Source organism: Polyodon spathula, chromosome 26 (genome assembly GCF_017654505.1).
Source record: "Polyodon spathula isolate WHYD16114869_AA chromosome 26, ASM1765450v1, whole genome shotgun sequence".
Classification (NCBI taxonomy): Eukaryota; Metazoa; Chordata; class Actinopteri; order Acipenseriformes; family Polyodontidae; genus Polyodon; species Polyodon spathula.
The window spans coordinates 8,548,577-8,572,143 of record NC_054559.1 but is presented as its reverse complement, the minus strand read 5'-3'; the positions used below and the strand labels follow the sequence as shown (position 1 = coordinate 8,572,143).

Genomic DNA, 23,567 nt, shown 5'->3' with positions numbered 1-23,567 from the left:
TCACTGAAGTGCTAATACCATGACCTCCAGCAATTAACATGTAGAACATCCACAATAAGCCAGCTGTTTTCTAATACATTTATAAGACATATTTGCTTCAAAACAAAGACCTGTTTTAATGGCATCATTAGGCAATCCCAGCAGCATTTCCTCTATACAGCCACTATAAATAAAATGCCCTTCAGAATTATCTGGCGTTGAAGATAATTTAAAAGCACCTCTGACAAGATCAATTTGGCTTGATAAGAAACATCACTGGTGAACGGAAGGTGAAGTCTATAAACCCATCAACAACTTCAAAATCAATACCTCATCAATGACAGAGTTGAAAGATACTGTACATTCCAGCCATGCACTAATAAAAGCACCACTAGCTTTAATTAATCAAATAGGGACTTACTGTCTTACATGCTCATGTTTATCCTTTCACCCTAAAAATTAAGTTGAGATAACAGAGCTAAACAGAAACACAATGCCACTGAGCATAACTTGCTGTTTAACCGTACAAAACCTATAACATTATTACACGGTGTGCAGCTTTAAGACCTCACCCTAAACACCTACCCCCACTAAAGATCTGTCCATGATAAGACCATACAAATGTGGTTATTTATAAACAAAAACATGTATTTGAACAATACTATTATCGCAATTATATTATTTGCACAGTGCAGAAATACTTTGGCTCCTGGATGAATCTTTTTCAACCATAGTTATAAAGATACTATTTTCATTGAGCATTTACTAGTTAGTACTAGAGTTTAAATTCACAACCTACAGTATGATCATAGCAAATAGGGACTTAAGACCAGCATTATGAGAAGTATGACGGGCTTCTGGAAGACAACAGTAATAGCAGTTGCTTAGTTTGGAGGCTCTAATAATGTGCGGTTGTATATGCAAGACCCATGCACAATAAAAAAAATAAATAAGTAATACAAAATAGTAATTTTCTGTTGTTTCATTTTATGTACTAAATTAAAACAAGAACTAATAATCACACTCACAAGTATTGAAATTAGTCTAGCTTTCTTGTCCTGAGAAATCAATTAAATTTCTAGACAAACTCAATCCATCTATTTGACAGTCAGGTTAACAATAGATCGATCCAAAGTTGAAAACTGGCAGGGTCTGATCTATTAATAGACGTCTCCCAAAGCAGCCTGCAAAAGGTCGAATACAATTGAATTTTATGATGATGTTTACAGATGGAACAAATTTAGCACAGCTTTAATCCGGTTACAGTCCCCGCAAATGGAGCATGAAGAAACAAACACGCATCCAGTACCTGGGAGGAGATGCACGGCTGTTCGCAGTGCTGTGGGAATGTATTATCACATTGCAATTTAAGACAATATGAGAACAGAAAAAAACAACTGAAAAACACACCATTAAACTAAATAGGAGAACACCCTGTCACTTTATTAAACCAGAACACACCTGTGTCACCATTAGCATTTACTTCCAGTAAGTGTATTTGTGAAGGCTCAGTTTTAAATCCAAAAACGAGAGATTTAATTCAAGTAGGCAACTGAGCTTGCAGTACAATGCTTTTTTATTCTTGTCTTAAAAACAGCTAGAAACAATAATGGCCTTAACTAAAGATTACACTATGTAACATAATTTTTGTTCCTGGGTAGTAAGTGTTATTTCCTAATTGCTTAGGCCTCAAAAGTATAGAAAATGGCTATTATTCCCCACAAACTTTGCTTTTGTGACCAGGACAGTGATATTTCAAAATATCACTATTTCCAATGGGAAAACGGGCAAATGTGTGTCTCTTCGTTCACATAAAGTCAGAAAAAAACAACATATGAACCCAAATTAACATGTATTTATACTAAAGTAATACAAAAATGACTACAAAAGATTTAGAAGTGAGTAGTTTTTCGAGATTTACGATTATACTGTAAATACAGTACAAATACGATCTCAGTGAGGATATCACTGTCCTGGTCACAAAAGCAAAGTTTGTGGGGAATAATAGCCATTTTCTATATTTCTGAGGCATAAGCAATTAGGAAATAACACTTACTACCCAGGAACAAAAAAAAAAAAAAGACTGACCGCCCAAATACACGCGTTATGGCGACCGTGTGATCGCTATTGTATATATATATATATATATATATATATATATATATATATATATATATATATATATATATATATATATATAGATATATAGATATATATATAAAATATTGCAAAAGATGCCTGTGTGCATAATGTGACATGAGTCTGAAAATGTATTATTGCCTACCTTGAAGAGCAGGCGGTCATCCTTGTGCTCTGCGTACATGGAACTGAGCTGGTACTGGTTCTCAGTGGTGATGTCAATCTGGTACCCAGTCAGTGTGTAGCATACCGCTCGGAACTCCTGGATCTTATCCTTAAACACCTCCTTCAGGCGCTGGTTCTTCAGCTCAGCACTCTCCATCTGTTTACGCATATCTGAGAACAAGAGGGATGAAACAATGAGATGGAACTTCATGCTTGATATCTTATAGTAACTAAATTAAATGTTATTATGCAAACACTGTAGTGATCTGTAGAGATGGGTTATGGTATGCCAGTGACACACAGCTCTACATCTCTGTAAAACCTGTTGCTATCCAGTGTGATATCTGGTGTGAAGAGATGGATGTTCCAAATATGTTTACAGTTAAACTCTGATAAGACAGACATTCTGCTTTTAGGTTCTAAGAAGCAACCAGAAGCCACAAAATCTATAAAAATAGATCTCGACAATTTGACCACAACATAAAAACAGAAGTGAAAAATCACTAAGTTATTATCATAACCCTGCTTCCCTGGAATAGAAATGTTAACTATTACCGAATGGGTTTACCTTCCAAACACCCCTGAACCTGAATTCTTTTTACCGAAGCTGCTCTTTGAGCCTGTGACGCAGTCGTATCCCCGCCCCCAAGGGAACAAAAGGGCTGCAGTCATAGATCTCAGCATAATTTCTCCATCAAGCCTGCTGCAGACATGAATGCAGCAACATTGAAGCTTTTAATGGTTCCGGTTGGTGCTAATCGAAGATGGTCGTGTAGACACTGAGCTCTCGCACTCATGCCTATTTTTTCAACTTGCTATCTACGTTTTTAAAAACGCAATATGAGCAACATTTTTTTCTTTTTTTTTAATGGAAACCCCGTCAAACGAGCGGCAGATGCGATGGGTTCAAATATCCCTTATCCGTCAAACAAAACTTAGGAGAAGAAATCCATAAAGAAACTCACAATGGAGGACACGTATGCATCTGGTTTAGGTTCGCCATTTCCAGGGGTACTCGTCAAGGCTGCCCACTATCTCCTCTGTTTGCCCTGTCACCTAAACCATTAGCGCAGGCTATCCGCCAATCTACCACTCATCCCCCAATCACTCTCAATAATACACTTTATGCCGATGATGTATTGCTATTTGTTAATAATGTTCCCCAATCACCCCCCCACCTTCTGTCTATTTTTGATGATTTCAGTTAGTTTTCGGGATACCAAATGAATTGGTCTAAGACCACTCTAATGCCTTGAAGTTGATTTAAATAGAAGGCTGCATCTCCCTATCTCACCTCAAGCCTGCATTGCCACAATACAAATGAATGTACTACCACGCATTGATTTCTTTAGCTCTATGCTACCTCTCACTCCCCCTACTGGATATTGGAAAAAATTGCACTCTGATTTCTAAGTTCATATAGACAGGGAAGCGCCCGCGTCTCAAGTGGTCTACTTTGCAGCATGAGAGATCCGCTGGGCGTTTGTCTTTACCAAACTAAGTACTATTTGTCATTTGAGCTTCGCCCAATTACTGTTTGACTTGATCCTAATGCTCCTGTTTCATGGCGACTGTTAGAGGAAAACCTAGTATATCCACGTAGACTCCAAGACTTACTTTACTCTGCTGTTCTTCTCAAGCGATGTAAACCTCGTTTTGGCCCCGTAATCTCTCATTTAATTACAATTTGGTACTTAATGGAAAAGCATATTATACTCCAATACAATTGGTTCTCTCATACTCCTATTTTTCATAATTTCACTCTCGTCAGACTGTTCCCCTTTTTATTTCCACAACAAAGGGATACATATTTTTGCAGATATTTACAAAGATCAACAGCTTTGCACATTCCAAGATTTACAATTGCAATACGACTTGCCAGGTTCCTCTTTCTTCTTGTACCTTCGACTTCGTTTTGCAATGCGTGCCTATGGGGTTCCCTGGGGGACAAATTTGCCTTCACATGCACTGCATGACATGCTAGACACAGGGGGAAAAACTAAAGGGCTGTTTTTCTCACGTTATGTTCATTTCCTTATAAACCTTTGGTGGTTAACACTATCAGGAATAAGTATTTATCTACTGAAAATTAAGAAATCTGCTGGAAAACTATCTGCCAAAATCGAAGCTCTGCTTCCAAAAATCCAAACCATCAGTTGATTCATTTTAATTATCTTCATTGAACTTAACTCCTTGCAGATGCTACCAAATGAAACTTACCCTACCTCTGCATATGCATACTGTCCCCTAGATACCGTTGGTTCCTTTTTACATATGGTTTGGCAGTGTCCTGTTGTGGCTGTATTTTGGGATCGGGTCTCTAACTTTGTCCACTGATCTTGAGAAGAATATCCCTTGCTGTGCTAAGATACTATTACTGAATGATGACTCATCCCTCGATCTATCATTGCAACAGAAACAGATCTGGTTGGCTGGTCTCACATCAGCTAACAAAATATATAGTTCTTCGTTGGCAACCTCCACATTCCCTTCCCTACTGTCAATGGACCCTACAGACTAAATTGCTATGTATTATCTTATTAGGACTGGCTGCTTTGAAGAAACTTGCATTTTTCATCAGGTCGTGAAATAGATATTTGAATATATGTTATGTATTTAACTCGTCTTGCAAAAGGAAAAGCACACAACTGTTTTGCAGCAATTCACTGCAAAATCATTCAATATTGTTTAGATGAGGTCAATGTCTAATGAACCTAGCCTTATAAAACAGCACATTTAGAGATGCATTGAAAAACACTTGTTTCAATTCTCTTTTTCTGATTCCACGTGTTTTTTTTAAGACATTGTGAATCCAATTTCAAGGACCACCAGTAACACAAATTCTGCATATTATTGATTACATTACATTAGTTTCATTTCAGAAACCTGAATACCAAACTTAATGATTAGATAATCATATTCATACCCTTTGACATAAGTACACTTCTTTTTTTCATGCCCACAGGGACTGAGGGGATAAGAGGCCTAATTTACAGGCAGATGTGCCCAACAGTCTTACAATCTGTTCTATTTAGCATCAGCTGTTTAATTCTAATAGCATGTTAAACACTACTGAGTAGTTTTCTAGTATCAAAGGATGTGAAATAGAAGAATTTGTGTGCTCTCCATACAGATCAAGACAAGTTCTTCATTGTAGAGTGCAACAGTGTGATATGGGAGCGCCATTTGTGCCAAAATTATCCTGTCATTAATTTGTCAATTTGTTTGTCAATTCGTGAATTGGTCAATTTGTCCATAACTTTGTCGATTCATATAGTAATTCATAAACTTATTTGTTCATTCATCTAATAATTAATGAAATTTGTCAATTCATTACTCATTAATATGAAAGGCTGTAGAGACCTGCAAATTTCCAATCTACCAGACAAACTTCCCAACAAAACAGACTGTCAATCCCGCACTGTGCTGATTTTCAAAAGGAGACTTCCGTCTCACTGTGCGCATACAGAGAGTTAGGCAAAAACAATTCTATGGAGAGTCAATGGAGGCATAAGACATTTTGCTGGTTTTCACCGTGTTAAAAAAATGCATCGAACTTTTGAAATAGGTTTCACATTTGCCCAAGGCCTTCTGAAGAAAAAGGCAACATTAGCAAATTATGACAATAAAATGCTATTTTCTGAGCATTGTCCTGTTCCGCGGCGCATGTGCACTAAATACAGTTACTGCTGATCGCAAGTCATCGATGATAATATCAATTGACAGCTTTCGGAAGCAGGTAACAGGAAATTTAAGCTATGTCATATCAGATATATTTTATTACTATTTTGTGTATGTTCATTATTTCTGAAATCATTTTATAACAAATATAAGGATGAACATTGCCCTTTTTTTTTTTTTTTTTTTTTTTACCTACTTTGTCCAAGTAGCTACCGGTAGTTTGTTAACTGTACTATACTGCTGTGTCTAACATTTTATCTTGTAATGTTATGTATTTCTAAAGTAACCGGTGTTACCAGACTGTTAAATGATTTAATCAATACACTTCTTTAGAGCCATGTTTCACGCATGGGCCAACGAACGGCACAGTGCTTAGAAAATAGCATTTTTTTTAATAATTACGTATTGTCAATTTGCTAATGTTGCCATTTTTTTCAAAAGGCTTTAGGCAAATGTGAAATCCACTTTCAAAAGTTTGATGTATTTTATTTTATTTTTTTAACATGGCAAAACATTTGGCAACATTTCTTATGCCTCCATTGACTCTCCATAGAATTGTTTTTGCCTAACTCTCTATATACCACAGCACTTTGCGCGCAGTGAGTCAGAAGTCTCCTTTGAAAATCAACGGAGTTGAGTGTCTTGTTAAGTAGAATATCTTTTCAAACACCATTCTAATAAAATGCAATATTATTGCCTGAAGCAGTTTTGAGTGAGACGGGATTTTCATTGGTTAAAATATTATTGTGTGCGCCCATTGGCTAGAAAGGTTGCAGTGTTTTCGTCACAGTGCAAGATTGACAGTTGGAAGTTTGTCTTTGTTGGGAAGTTCATCTGGTTGATTGAAAATTTGCAGGTCTCTACAGCCTTTTGTATTAATGAATTGACAAATTAATGAATTTAGATGACTTAACAAATATGTTTAAGAATTACTGTACGAATTGACAGACAAATTGACAAATTAATAGCTGGATAGTTTTGGCACAAATGGTGCTCCATAGTGTGACACAAAACTAATTTGCCCTGCAGAAGACTATCCAATACAGACAGACTATAGAAAACATGTTTATAAATCAATACAGGCCCATAACTGATCGCAAGATAGTTCATTTTGACATTTTGGTATTCAGGGGTATGTGGTTAATTTAAAACTTGCATTCAATAATCCTTGATGAGACTCAAATAAACCAGCACATTACTCTTGTAGCGAAAGCCAGCAACACTATCTCGCCACTAGTGGTATGATCAAAACCGATATCCAAAAATCCACTTATATTGTAAAGACAGAATGAAATAATTATTCAAATCCAATTTCCACAAAGAATGTAAATTATCTTTTATACTTGATATTTGTATGCATAAGCTGCAGATCAAGTTAACTAATTACAAGAGAGACTGTCTGGCTCCCAAAACCCCATTAAACCACTGTTTTGTGGAAAGCAGTTTGTAATACAGATGAAGCTGTAATGTAAATAATTAGCAAATTTGAGTGATCCTATTAAAATTAGTGTAGTGTGCATCAGCAATCCTATGCATAACTGGACATTCCAATGGTTAACTGTGTAAATGTATTTCGATTTATTGAATTTATCTCTTTGGAAGAGAAATGTTGCAGTGTTCCTGGCATACATATGAAGTTCCTGAAAACAATGGATTTTCCTAACACACAACCTGTTCGTGATGGTAAGCCTGATCACGGAATACACATATCATGCAAAGACAATATCTGGGCTATCCAATGACTTAAGAATCACTAGCATCATTAAGCCGTCAACATGTTTCTGACACACTTGCATGACAAAAAATGCCTGTTCAATATAACTTATAGCTTGTAGGTTGGGGTTTAAAACAGCTGTTTGGGACAGATTTAGGAGGCCTAACTGCTGTTCAGATACACAGTTCATTCAAGACAGATAACTCTCCTTTTACTGTTTCAGGCCAGATGGAGGAATACAATGATTTTAAAAGAGAAGGGAATGAGAAAGTTTAATTTGTCAAAAATCAATTTAGGATAATTACTCTCATTTAACAACTTCACTGGAGTGGTTAACAAAAGCAAAACAAACACGATTCACCTTAGCTGAAAACTAATTCCCTTTTTAAAAGGTATAGCTGGTTAGTCTAACAATGCATTAAGTCACAATATTAGTATACATAAGTCAAAGATAAATTACACATTACAATGCAGATGATTATCACGATGGACTAGTTTAAATAAAATGGGTGCTGCGGAAATGACATTCAAATGGTTCTTTATAATGCGATATTTGTTGCGTGGGGATTAATCAAGCCATGGGTATTAGTACCATATAAAATTGTAATGGTCATTGTTAAAACTGACAACTCTGCCGATAATAAATGTTTAGAAAATCCATGAACTATAAAAACATTGGGCAGCTGTAAAGTTTGGTTTGGTTTTGTACTGCGGTGCAATCACACTGAATTAATTAGAAGACAACACAGCCTTTTTTGTAGATGGCTGTACATAAATTTTGCTATGTTGGAAGTACTGCAGCAGCTATAGTTTCGTTTGGTGCGTCCTACACAGATTATTATATAATGACAAAACGGACAGTTACAAAACAATCCCTTTTTATCCTCCGCAACAATATAAAGGTAACTTAACGACCTACAGTAGAGTACAATACAGTGCAGTGACATACACCGGTACAGTACCGGTGCAATAGCCTCATTCCCGGTTAGCTAGGAACGGAGTAGTTCGGTGACCTACAGGTTGTACTCCATTCTCGTTACCATAAGCAACAGTATACAGGGATGCTCACCTGTATAGCTTCTGGCAAACCCAAACAGTCTGAACGCATACAAGACTCAGGGAAGCCTGCCTGAAGAGCTCTAACAGCCTTCGTAGTGGTGCTGCAAGCAGACACCAAGATGGCAGCCAGATACTGCAAGCAATCTAAGCCAACACGCATCTCTCAAGTCAGCACAGAGCAGCTGAGCCCAGCAGCTGTGCTTGTGTGTCGGGGACGGACGAACGACAGAAGCCAGCGGCTTCACGCGGGGCACAAGGCCACTGCGGGATGTAAACAACTGGCTGTTCGCAAAAATTATGTGTAACTAATAAAACTAATAATCCAACAGTAATAAATGAAATCACATTAGTACTTAATAAACCACAGCAAAAACATACTCAGAAAAAAGTAAGTTACTTATCTGTAGTACTTATACGCAGCTTTGGTACATCTATTCAGGTTTCGTGGGTCTTTACTTAATCGGGAACTAATTATTATAAAAATAATTAGTTATAGCACCCGCCTGCAGTGAATGTAGCAATGTATTTTCACCCTTAAGAAAAGTATATTCAAAACAAGTTAAGATACACACCTTGAGTTTTACTTAAGTCATTTTATTGGAAGAGTAAATCTATTTTAACCCTGTGCGGTCCTATGTCAGACCAGGTCCGACATTACAATTTCCCCTTTCCTGTCCGACATCGTCAAGACGACGTTAAAGCACAGGTCTCTAGTCGTTTTTTCTGCAGAAAAAGCCGAGAAAACCTTTCAATGGCTGAGTGAGACTGATAGGAGTCGAATGAAGCCGAAAAAAAGGGCATATCTGATAGCCCCATGCATCACATACAGTAGATAACATGGACATAAACAAAGTAGATAGCTGCTTCTGCATCCAGCACTCAAATATCAGACATTTGCAGAGTAATAAAATAATGACTTGGATCTAATAATAATAATAATAATAATAATAATAATAATAATAATAATAATAATAATAATAATATTGCCCTTCCATGTTCTGGAACTCGTTCAATGAAAACTTGTAAATATGGTTAAGCTGTGGTGTCATATACAAAAGCATGGTTTGACAATGGTTATCCAAGGTAGACCAAGATACCCTCTTTCTGATAGATCTAGGTGCACTTTGCTAATAATTTTTTTCATCCCATAATCCTTCAGATCCAAGACATAATATTATTGTCTTAACCTATTATCTCTCCAGATATCCTGCACTGTCTAAAATTGCAGGGTTTTACTCACAAAGCGACATTTAAACCCTCACATTATATGCAAATTACTAGTCTTCTGTGTGCATTACACTACTGCAAAATCAATGTCATCAATAAATTGCAATGTGTAATTTCCACCACAGCTTTTAAACTGTGACATATCATTAATGTACAGCTTGGCAGGCTTTGTAGAAATTATTTGAAAAGACACCAACAATTATTCCTATACAACTCATTGGAACGAAACTCTGAAGTGTGCCACAGAGGATATTAAGATAAACATACGTTAAAGCACAGAAACTAATTAAAAATGTTCAAAGATCACACCAAAAACTATGCAGATCTCCGGCTGCTTTCATTAAGATTCTCTTCAGTGTGTTCAAAGACGTCTCTCTCCAAGAATCAATAATTACATGAATATTGAATTAACCCATGCTCTTCGTGGAGTTGAATTTCTCTTCTTACCCTTATTATTCACATAAGCCAAATTGCTCTCATTTACACTTGCTTGCATTACGGAATTCTGCTATACATCAGCTTCTAAAATCGTCACTGAAACACAGTGGCGTGCGATGACTTTTTAGCATGCAACAAATTTGAGGACAGAAACAGTTTCTTATAATGTAGGCTACTAATAGCGATTCAATAAACCAAATACTACAGATCCACACTGTACACCGCTTCGCTGAAATACCGGTAACGCTTTTCTACAAGTACTTACTACTTCTGGATTTGGCCATCAGTTTTTTTTTTTATTTATTTTTTTTTATTTCCATTTTTGTTGCAAAGTCTCTTGCACTGAACAGATTAGTCAACAAACACTTAATTTTTTCCATTTTGATTTTGATAACAAGAGTTTATGTGCCGCTCAGCGTACAGTCATGGAGGATTCAATTTTACAGTTGCATGCCTTGCCTATGTTTTCCAGCACACAGCCACACCGAAGAGAGGGGCACGCAGCATTGTGATGCCTACGCAAACTGATGCAATTTGGGGGGTTACATGCAAAAACAATAAGACTGCCAAAGCAGATCACTGACATACCAGGCTATCATATACTTAATTTTGTAGAATAAACATATGTTTCTGACACATTCTTACATGTTGCAGAATAGAATACATTCCAATGCATGTGTTGCATACATAGATAGCACATCACTGCTGAAACATCTGTCAGGGAAATGGCTAAACCCAACCCTGAATTTATTTAAAAGCACATGGATGCATAAAGCAATATATAAAGCGGATCCTGTAGCACAAACTATGTGTAATCCATGCTGAATTGTACTACCCCAACAGTCAGCTTCATATGGCTAGAATCTCATTTCGAATTTCTGATAAGGTTGAAAGAAAAAATAAAGTTTGGGTAAGCTCCTAGCAGATTTAAAAACCTTGTAATAAATAAGCATGAATCCTGCTAACCCACGTAGCATCAAACAGTTTAAACTACAACATCTTCAAAAGATGCTAAATCCATTTCCTTGCTGCCTGTATGAATACATCTCAGAAGCTAGAATCACTCTAAACCAAAATTCTCAGGATACGTAGCTCCTTCAGAATTAAGGAGGAGATTTTAATCCATGTTACATTTCATCAATTTATGTTTTGTCAGCTTCTTCACTCTTTGTTAAAATTGTATCTAGCTAACTACAGATGTTGGTCCATCAAACCTGCTCATATGTTCATACACCTTGATTTAAATTAGAATGGATTATTACGATCACAGCAGCAAGGGATTAAAAACACTTGGCAGGTTAAACAATCCAATCAAAACGAAAACGCAAACACTCGTCAAAGCAGTGCACACTCCTCCCCAATACACCCCCTTAATTATCTTTATTATGCGTGAGAACAAATTATAAACACAGCCTGGACTCCTGGTAAAATATCTGGCACTTCATCAAAACAAGTTATATTAATGCTAGATAGTTCTTGCTAAACAAATGGTGTATTGCAGAAAACCAAGAGGAGAACTCAACGATCAGCTTGTCAATATTTCTGCTGACCTGCACAGTAACATTCAAACATCACCGACCTTGTTATTCACAGAACATACGATTTAATAACCTGATGCTGAGAAAAATAGTAATAAATCATAAATTAAAAAAGAATTAAATTCATGAATGCTGAAGATACCAATTTTTGAAACTTGTGATTCTCAGTTACATACAAGAGCATGTAGCAAATTTTGCAATTTCGGTGAGGGAGATAACGTAAAGGGAAAGGGTAGGACAGGGTCATACAGTTTCCACAATTTATATTCAGTATTATAGATGCAGCCAAACACATCGTCGTACAGCAGCAAGCAGTCAGGCAGTGCTCCACTGACACACCCCATGCAAAGACAGATGTGTTTCAATTACTGGGATAAGGGGGTTAAAAGTGGTCCACTGAAATGCAAGTGAGGGCAGCCACAATTTCACTTGAAATTAACCCAAGTTCACTGGAAAAGTTCAACTTCTTTCAATTTAGATTGCAATAAAAAGGGGGCCACTCAGCTTTTTAAAAAGGCGCACACACTGCGGTTACTCTGAAACTTGAAAAGAGGAAGGATATGAATAATTAAATGTGACACAGACCACAGGTAGTTAATATATTGCATTATTTATCATTCAATTCTATATATAAAATCCCAATTGCTTCTCATCTCGTTATAACTATTGATTAACGTCACAAGATCAAGATACATTATTTAAATGACTTGACATGAAAAGGTTAAGCAATTTAAATGACCCCTTATAAATACCATGAAGAATAACAAATTAACAAGTTGCTTGTGTCACATGCATCTAAAACCCTTAAAACATGTACAGGTGCACTCCACTTATAACGGACGAAGGGAAAATGGAAATCTGTACTTTATAAACAAAGTAAACTCAATTTGAAATGCTGCATGGAACTGAGAAAATAAATACCTTGAATAAACAATACAAGAAAGCTTAACTACCAAAGAACGGGAGTTTATTATTTGTACAAAACATGCCCCTGTCATTTACTGTCCCGGATGTACCTTACTTGCACAAAATATCTACTTGTGGAAAAGGAAAACTGTACACATTAAACAGTACTGTATGTATTAAACTATGTATTAAAATGCAAAAGACCTGCCTGTGGAACGGGAAAACTCTACATATTAAAACAGTATATACGTTATAAGCGACTCAGTTTTAACCAGAGTTAATACACCTGTATCAGCACGGTAAGATAGAACAGTAACAAGCAAGTCAAAGTTTGTCTATTGTGGCCAAAAAATTTATGGTACAATGTAACAATACCCAACATCAATGTCGTCACTGCACATTTTGGTTTAAAACATACAAATACACAAGTCAATAAACCACTACCCAAACTGTATATTGGACATCCACAGTCATTCAGACAATCACAGGTTTTTTGCAACATGGTGGTGACCACTTCAAATAGAGCAAGAGAAAACATCACATGCTGGGGTTAGTGCTATGGTCAAGTGTTAAACTCAAGACACTAAAGTAGCTTGTTTCAGTATTACAAAGCTGCAATCTTTGAGGTAAGTGTTTGTTGCACAACACTTCCCAATATACTCAATCTTAACCAAGCCTTAGCTCTATGGGCTTATGGGATCTCAGTGACTGATATACAGAAAATACAGTCTGACTATTGTAATTATTAAAGTATATTTAGTTCAGGCTTACTTTTAACTAGTTCAATAGTGTGACCAATTTACTTGCTTTGTGTTATCCCTGCTACCACAGCTCCAGCAGGTGTCTGCTAAATCAGAATTGTTGCTTCGATTGAATGTCAATCATTAGGCAGACAGAAGCCAACTGTCCGTCATGCTGCCTTATTTCAAGAGGTCACAATGTAACTGACATGGCAGGACAACAATACTTTCTTCTCTTTCATGTACAAAGCATCTCAAGGCACCTAACAAACAAGACTCAAGCTACTGCATAGCAAAGGCCTTGTATAGTAAACTAGTCTTTACTCTAGACCAGGGGTGTCAAATTCATTTCGTATGGCAGGCCTGATAAAATACCCTGGCACTTGGTGCTGGCCAAGCGACAGTTATAAAAATACAAAGATGAATAAAAAAAATTATTGTATTTAACAATTATCACACATAGCACATTTACATTCCCCTAAATAGCAAACATGCCTCTGAGCGAGTTCCAAATTGTCATGTTGGTGTGATTGCTGTCAATCGGCGACCACGTGGGTGAGACGGCAGTACTTCAGCTGGTTCGAGTTACGACACCAGTGATACCAGAAAAAAGGCTTTTAGTTCTGATTTAATAAGTTCTGTAGTGACAAGTGTCCTTGTGTCTTTATCCGTGAAGAGAAAGATGAACCAAGAGTGCTGTGTGTTTCAAGAGAAATGGGGAATTTCGTATTTTAAGCAACATGTGGCTGTTGTAAAATAATACAACATTAAAGACACAGAAGCAAACCATGGCAAGAAATATGATAAATAAACAGGAAAGTTAGGTGAAGATAAATTAATTGGCGTAGTCATTGAAAAAGCAGCAATTGATCTTTACTAATGTTTGGAACATAGGCGATTCTGCTTTTAAGGTGAGCTATGTGACTGCCTACGACATAGCTGTTTCCTTTTGAAGAAATGCTGCTGAAATAGTGTGCCCTGAGAAGTATCTAACTTTCTCTGTCTTGAATATCAACAGTTTTAAATTTTGTTTTCAACTTACTTAACTCAATTCTCAAGATATCCTCAGCCCAGTCACTTGCTCCAAATGTTGATGCGCTGGGTCAAGCAAAGAGGTTCCAGGTATGAGGAAGTCACTAATATCTTTTGGTGATTTTTCGCAGTTTTATTTACCTATATCCTACACATAAATGAGGGAGCTTTTGTAAACTAAAATCTCAGTGGCCTGAATTGAAGTGAATGTCTACATAATGTCGAGAAAAACTTTGTGAACCCCAATGATAATTATGGAAATTCCATACTTTTACCATGATAGCCTTCTTGAATCAAAACCAGTGTACTCTTAATATCTAGTAGGGTTTATATTAACCAATTTCATGTCTTTTGAAACAAAATGTATGAATTACACAAACAATGAGTAATTAAGATTCAGTGTATGTGAAAAAGTAAGTGAACCCTTGGTTTTATCAGCTCAATTAAGAGGATAATTAGAAAATCAGGTGTTTAAATAATTAAGTAGATCTTCAGGGGTGAGTTTGGGCGGCCCCACCCTATATAAATAAAAACATAAGAAAGTTTACAAACAAGAGGAGGCCATTCGGCCTATCTTGCTCGTTTGGTTGTTAGTAGCTTATTGATCTCAGAATCTCATCAAGCAGCTTCTTGAAGGATGCCAAGGTGTCAGCTTCAACAACATTACTGGGGAATTGGTTCCAGATCCTCAAGATTCTGTGTAAAAAAAGTGCCTCCTATTTGTTGTTCTGAATGCCCCTTTGTCTAATCTCCATTTGTGACCCCTGGTCCTTGTTTCTTTTTTCAGGTCGAAAAAGTCCCTTGGGTCGACCCTGTCAATACCTTTTAGGATTTTGAATGCTTGAATTAGGTTGCCACGTAGTCTTTGTACAAGACTGAATAGATTCAATTCTTTTAGCCTGTCTGCTTAGGACATGCCTTTTAAACCCGGAATAATTCTGGTCGCTTTTCTTTGCACTCATTCTAGAGCAGCAATATCCTTTTTGTAGCGAGGTGACCAGAACTGAACACAATATTACTAATGCAAATGTCTTACTAATGCATTGTACAGTTTTAACATTACTTCCCTTGATTTAAATTCAACACTTTTCCACAATATATCCAAGCATTTTGTTCACCTTTTTTATAGCTTCCCAACATTGTCTAGATGAAGGCATTTCTGAGTCAACAAAAACCCCTAGGTCTTTTTCATAGATTCCTTCTTCAATTCAGTATCTCCCATATGATATTTATAATGCACATTTTTATTACCTGTGTGCAGTACCTTACACTTCTCTATTAAATGTCATTTGCCATGTGTCTGCCCAGTTCTGAATCTTGTCTAGATCATTTTGAATGACCTTTGCTGCTGCAACAGTGTTTGCCGCCACTCCTATTTTTGTGTCGTCTGCAAATTTAACAAGTTTGCTTACTATACCAGAATCTAAATCATTAATGTAGATTAGGAATAGCAGAGGACCTAATACTGATCCCTGTGGTACTCCACCGGTTACATCACTCCATTCTGAGGTTTCTCCTCTAATCAGTACTTTCTGTTTTCTACATGTTAACCACTCCCTAATCCATGTACATATGTTTCCTTGAATCACAACTGTGTTCAGTTTGAGAATTAATCATTTATGCTGGACTTTGTGAAAAGCTTTCTGGAAATCTAAATAAACCATATCATATGCTTTGCAATTATCCATTATCGATGCTGCATCCTAAAAAAAATCGAGCAGGTTAGTTAGACACAATATCCCTTTCCTAAAACCATGTTGACTGTCTCCCAGGATACTGTTACAATATAGGTAATTTTCCATTTTGGATCTTATTATAGTTTCCATAAGTTTGCATATAATAGAAGTCAGGCTTATTGGTCTGTAGTTACTTGGTTCAGTTTTGTTTCCCTTTTTGTGGATCGGTATTACGTTTGAAATTTTCCAGTCTGTCGGTACAACCTGTGTCAAGAGACTGTTGCATGATCTTGGTTAGTGGTTTGTAAATAACTTTTCATTTCTTTGAATACTATTGGAAGGATCTCATCCGGTCCAGGGGATTTGATTATTTTAAGAGCGCCTAGTCCCTTTAACACTTCTGCTTCGGTTATGCTAAAGTTATTTAAAACTGGATAGGAACAGGTTGACATATGGGGCATGTTGCCCGTATCCTCCTTTGTAAAAACTTGTAAAATGTAATCATTTAATATATTTGCTATTTTTTTTTTCTTCATCTATGATTTTGCCATTTGTATGTCTTAGACATTTAAAGATCAGAAACTTTGGTCTTCATCATATAGGTGTGTGGAAACATGTCATGCCACAATCAAAAGAAATCTCTGAGGACCTCAGAAAAACAGTTATTGATGCTCATCAGCCTTGAAAGGGTTACAAAACCATCTGTAAGGATTTGGGGCTCCACCAATCCACTGTCAGACAAATGGAGAAAGTTCAAGACCACAATCACTCTACCCAGGAGCTGTCATCCTACCAAAATCTCTCCAAGAACAAATCGGAAAATCATCAAGGAAGTCACAAAGAACCCTAGAGTAATATCCAAGGATCTGCAGGCCACTCTCGTCTCGGCTAATGTGAATGTTCATGACTGAACTATCGGAAAAAGACTGAACAAGAATGGTGTTCATGAAAGGATAGCCAGGAGGAAACCACTGCTCTCTAAAGTTCATCTGAAGTTCGCCAAAGAGCACATAGATGATCCACAAAACTTCTGGAACAATGTTCTCTGGACAGACGAGTCAAAGGTAGAACTTTATGGCCTCAATGAGAAACGCTATGTTTGGTCGAAAACCAAACACCGCGTTCGAACAAAAGAACCTCATCCCAACTGTCAAGCATGGTTGTGGAAGGTTTGGGGCTGCTTTGCTGCCTCAGGACCTGGACGGTTTACCATCATTGACACAACCATGAATTCTGCATTGTATCAGAAGATTCTAGAGGAGAATGTCAGGCCAACCGTCCGTGAGAAGCTGAACTGAAAGTGGTTCATGCAGCAAGTCAATGATCCTAAACATACAAGCAGATCTACAAAAGAAATGCTGCAGAAGGAGAAATTCTGCGTTTTAGAATGGCCTCGTCAAAGTCCAGATGTTGCGGCAGAATCTGAAGCGAACTGTACATGCATGGAAGCCCTCAAATGTCACAGAGTTGAAGCAGTTCTTTAAAGAGGAATGGGCCAAAATTCCTCAAAACCGATCTGAGAGACTGACCAACAGTTAGAGGAAACGCTTAGTTGAAGTCATTGCTGCTCAAGGGGGTGCCACCAGTTACTGAATCTAAAGGTTCACATACTTTTTCACACATGGATATTGAATGCTGAATCATTTGTTGATAAATAAATGTTGAAAAAGTATCATGTTTGTGTCATTTGTTTATTCAGGTTACCCATTATTAGGACTTCGATTAAGATCTAATAACATTTACGTCTGAGATATGTGAAATGTCAATCTTAAAGGGGTTCACAAACTTTCTCTTGGCACTAAGACAAACGCATACAGCTATTCCACTTTATTACTTGGTAAAATGATAGACTGTGCTACAGTCTCCTAATTGCTTTTAAAAAACAAAAGTTATTAAAACAGAAAAAACATGACATGCTTCAAAATCAAATTCTCTCTCTTGGCCCATCTTCAGGCACATTCTGAAAATGTGACCAGCTTCAGCAGTGGCTGAGAGAATTGTAGTTTCCATTTGTATTCAATTCAAGCACTATCATGAGCAATGGCTGCCAAGAATGAAAAATCCATGCCACTGCAGAGTGTATTTCTGAAATGCACTCATGTATACTGGGGATTAGGGTGTAATTACTTGTCATGTGAGAGCAGCACCATCATCAGGTCAATAAGATTTTCAGTAACTTCAGGCAGGGGCACCTCTACACCCAGTACAATATGGGATACATTCGCAAAGTTGTTCGCTCTAAATTTCCTGTAAGGAACCAATTACAAATTTATAAGAAAACAAGTGCATGTTATTAGCCTGCCTCCTTGGCAAGCTCTGGCCCCAGGTAGTAAGAGCACCTGCCATGCTTGTCCTCAATAGGCAGACTCACCTTTCATGCCTCACAGGCAGCAAGCAATGCAGTGTACAGATACAGTTGTACAGGTGATGCCTCAATCTGCTTATAGGTATCGACCAGGTGGGTCAAGACTAGAGTGGGAACGGTGACATGAGCACCAGTGAGTTGCGATCTGGAATCTGATCAGTACCTGGAAGGTTCCGGGTCGGTTCAGTACTGGTTTGGTGTATTTAACAACAAGTTGGTATTGGTTCAGGACCGGTGCAGTACTGGGACCGGGTCGGTACTGGTTCCATGACTAACACCAGGTCGGTACTGGGTCGGAACCGGATTGGTGACTTTAGTACTGGGTCAGTACAAGGATGGCACCAGAGACACTGAGTCGGTACCAGTTCTGTAGATTTAGCACCAGGTCAGTACTGGTACCGGTGCAGTACCCTCTGTCTCGAGTTGGTACAGTACCAGGTCAGGAGTGGAGCGGGTGGTTGACCTCTGTATCTGTTTGGTATGGGTCCACCGGTTCGCAGTCACCATGGGTGGCAACATACAGGGATGCCCACTTACAAAAGCCACTGGCAAAACCACTCAAGTCAGTACCACACACGAGACTGACAGAAGCCTGCTTGTTGGAATGGACTAACAACCAGAGCTATGCAGCCTGGTTGAGAGCACAGTCAACCAACTTATGTTGCTGGATCCCTAGGAAGGAGCGACTCGAGCTGCTGGCTTGACTAAGGGCACGCAACGGGACATAACAAGTAACCGGCTGTATTGCACAAAATACGCAAAATTAGTAAAAATTATTGCAGCAATTAGTTTAAATAAAACAATGTGTAAAAAAACAGAATAAATGCTAAATATATACAGACAGAAGCAAGGAAAAAATCTTTTTGGTATTTTTGTAAAATAGGCATGACTATACATGTTAATAAATAATTTTGGTGATTTAGTGATGAATTCATTCTGACAATTTTCACAACAGAATAATGAAGCCTTTATTTGTTTAAAGCCCACCCAGGGTTTATATGTATTCATAACATGTTTTTGTATGCATTCTGAGGGCTGACAGTCCTTCTGGAATCCTTAGCAAATACTAGGTATTATGAATTTTTTAATCAATAATCTGATCTACAGCTGTAAAGCTAACATACATATGGCAGGACTGTGATATGTGAGGGACCTAACAATGGCTGGGTTTCCATGGAAAAAGAAGTCCCCTTTTTATCACGCTATTTTGGTAGTATTCTTCAGGTTGTGTGGGTATCCATGTAGTTTTCTTTTAGCCAGACAAATTATCGTTCCAAATGGAAATAATTTAATTGACATTAAAATATGGGAGGGTATATTTAAATGTTTGTCTGATTTCCAATTTGGCCGTCTTCCACATTTTTTGACTACATATGTATTTATTATAAAACCTACTATAGACACTGTCACAGACACGGCCGGAGTGGGTGGTGTCAGACCAGAGCCAGGAAATAAACAAGAGAGGAGGAGTTTGGTGGGGCTGAGCGAATGGTCTCGCTCAGTATTTAATAAATGAACAAACAGACAGAAAATAAACTGTTGCAACAAAAAAAAAAGGACACAGCACATTCGCCATAAACAAACAAAACGGACTAAACAAAACACGGTGAGCTTCTTTTTAGCGATTATTATTCTTATCTTTACCTCCATCTCCAATCCCGTTCTCCACTCACCGAACACACAACCCCGGGTGGGTGAAAACATGCTGCTTTTATGCAGCTGTACAGACATTCGACTGCTAATCATTCAATTGGAGTCCCGGTACAACTGCACGTGAATTAATAAAGTGCAATTCCCCGTGCTCATATATTACTTTTTACTTGTACGTGATGTGCTATGCAATCCTCGTGCCAAAATACAAATATACATTTTAAACACTCGTGTTACACAGACCCGTTTATATCCCTTGTGCCGATGACTATATACCAACATTAAAACACAACACATAACACAAAATATACACAGGGACGGGCACTTTGCCACAGACACATATATAATATATACATGTTTTCCTACAGAATCGCAATTTCAGCTATTTTGACCCTTAGTCTACAAACAGAGTTAAAATATCAGCACTTTAGGTTGTTATAAAATGATCCAGCCAAAATGTTTGGTACAGTACATTCTTTAAATGCTGTTAGTAAAATCTACAATAGGCTATCCCACTCGCCCAAATTTCCCACTACATAGTAGAACACAATCATTTTAGATGTTATCCGATGGGTGAGCGGGGTTACAAGGCGTCACTCCGCAGTTCAACAGTATTATTAGTTGTAGTAATTTAGACTTATAATCTCAATCAGTGTATATAATATATATATATATATATATATATATATATATATATATATATATATATATATATATATATATATATATATATATATATATATACACACACACAGCTCTGGAAAAAATTAAGAGACCACTGCAAAATTATCAGTTTCTCTGGTTTTACTATTTATAGGTATGTGTTTGGGTAAAATGAACATTTTTGTTTTATTCTATAACAACTACTAACAACATTTCTCCTAAATTCCAAATAAAAATATTGTCATTTAGAGCATTTATTTGCAGAAAATGACAACTGGTCAAAATAACAAAAAAGATGCAGTGTTGTCAGACCTCGAATAATGCAAAGAAAGTAAGTTCAGATTCATTTTTAAACAACACAATACTGATGTTTTAACTTAGGAAGAGCTCAGAAATCAGTATTTGGTGGAATAACCCTGATTTTCAAGCACAGCTTTCATGCGTCTTGGCATGCTCTCCACCAGTCTTTCACATTGATGTTGGGTGACTTTGTGCCACTCCTGGTGCAAAAATTCAAGCAGCTTGGCTTTGTTTGATGGCTTGTGACCATCCATCTTCCTCTTGATCACATTCCAGAGGTTTTCAGTGGGGTTCAGGTCTGGAGATTGGGCTGGCCATGACAGGGTCTTGATCTGGTGGTCCTCCAGCCACACCTTGATTGACCTGGCTGTGTGGCATGGAGCATTGTCCTGCTGGAAAAAACAATCCTCAGAGTTGGGGAACATTGTCAGAGCAGAAGGAAGCAAGTTTTCTTCCAGGACAACCTTGTACTTGATTCATGCCAAAGCTGCCCGATTCCAGCCTTGCTAAAGCACCCCCAGATCATCACTGATCCTCCACCACATTTCACAGTGGGTGCGAGGCACTGTGGCTTGTAGGCCTCTACAGGTCTCCATCTAACCATTAGATGACCAGGTGTTGGGCAAAGCTGAAAATTGGACTCATCTGGGGGTGCTTCAGCAAGGCTGGAATCGGGCAGATTTGTCTTTGTGAAGGGCGCACGAATCAAGCCAAGTACAAGGTTATCTTGCTTGCATAAGTATTCAACCCCCACACATTAATATTTGGTAGAGCCACCTTTCGCTGCAATAACAGCTTTAAGTCTTTTGGGGTAAGTATTTACCAGCTTTGCACACAGTGTCAGAGTGATTTTGGCCCATTCTTCTTGGCAGATTTGCTCCAGGTTGTTCAGGTTGGTTGGACAACGCGTGTGGACCGCAATTTTCAAATAGTGCCACAGATTCTCAATGGGATTGAGATCAGGACTTTGACTGGGCCACTGTTGGACATTCACCCTGAGCCACTCCAATCCTGCTTGGGATCATTGTCCTGCTGAAAGGTGAATTTCCTCCCAAGCTTCAGTTTTTTAGCAGACTGAAGCAGATTCTCTTGCAGTATTTGCCTGTATTTTGCTCCATCCATTCTTCCTTCAATTGTAACAAGATGCCGAGTCCCTGCTTGTGAGAAGCACCCCCACAGCATGATGCTACCACCACCATACTTCACTGTAGGGATGGTGTGTCTTGAGGCATGGGCAATGTTAGGTTTGCGCCACACATAGCAGCTCTATCTTCGTCTCATCTGACCACAAAACCTTTTCCCAAATCGCAGCTGGGTCACTCCCATGCTTTCTGGCCAACTCCAGACGTGCTTTCAGATGGTACTTTTTGAGTAACTGCTTCTTTCTTGCCACCCTCCCATACAGGCTAGTGCTATGCAGAGCTCTTGATATGGTTGACTGGTGCACCATCACTCCACTCCCAGCCACTGAACTCCTTCAAAGTCATTGCTGGTCTCTCTGTGGCTTCTCTCACAAGTATCCCTTGTTTGAGCACTGAGTTTTGAGGGACAGACTTTTCTTGGCAGTGTCTGGGTGGTGTGATGCAGCTTCCACTTTCTGATTATTGAGCCAACTGTGCTCACTGGGATATCCAAACACTTGGATATTATTTTGTACCCTTTCCCTAATCTATGCATTTGTATTACTTTATCTCTAACTTCTGTAGACTGCTCTTTGGTCTTCATTTTCCTTCAGATTCACAGCCTTACCAATGATCCTTCAACAGTGAGGTTTTTATCCAGAAAATGTGACAGCAACTTCAATGGTTCACAAGTGGACACCAATGGTAAGGTAATTGTGTCCTCGTTAGGGCAATTTCTTTCATCGGTGCAAACTGGGAGCTTCCACAGCACAGGGGTTGAATACTTATGCAAGCAAGATATTTCCGTTTTTTATTTTTCTTAAAAATATTTCCCAACATAAAACCAATGTCACCTTACAATAACACTAACAATTTTTTTTTTTGGTTCCTGGGTAGTAAGTGTTATTTCCTAATTGCTTATGCCTCAAAAGTATAGAAAATGGCTATTATTCCCCACAAACTTTGCTTTTGTGACCAGGACAGTGATATTTTGAAATGTACCTATTTCCAATGAGAAAATGGTCTTTTCATTCACATAAAGTCAGAAAAAAACAACATATGAATCCAAATTAACATGTATTTATACTAAAGTAATACAAAAATGACTACAAAAGATTTAGAAGATTTAGTAGATTTAGTAGATTTACGATTATACTGTAAATCACTTTCACGA

At 37.8% G+C, this 23,567-nt stretch overlaps 1 protein-coding gene across 3 annotated transcripts in view; it reads right to left on the bottom strand.

Moving 5' to 3' along the window:
- mad1l1 (mitotic arrest deficient 1 like 1) overlaps positions 1-23,567 on the bottom strand; it is a 246,114-nt gene that overhangs the window by 104,577 nt on the left and 117,970 nt on the right. For all 3 annotated transcript variants that reach the window (XM_041229834.1, XM_041229836.1, XM_041229835.1), the window contains exon 17: positions 2,264-2,454. In XM_041229834.1, the coding sequence (XP_041085768.1) occupies positions 2,264-2,454 (191 nt within the window). The remainder of the gene's footprint in view (positions 1-2,263; positions 2,455-23,567) is intronic.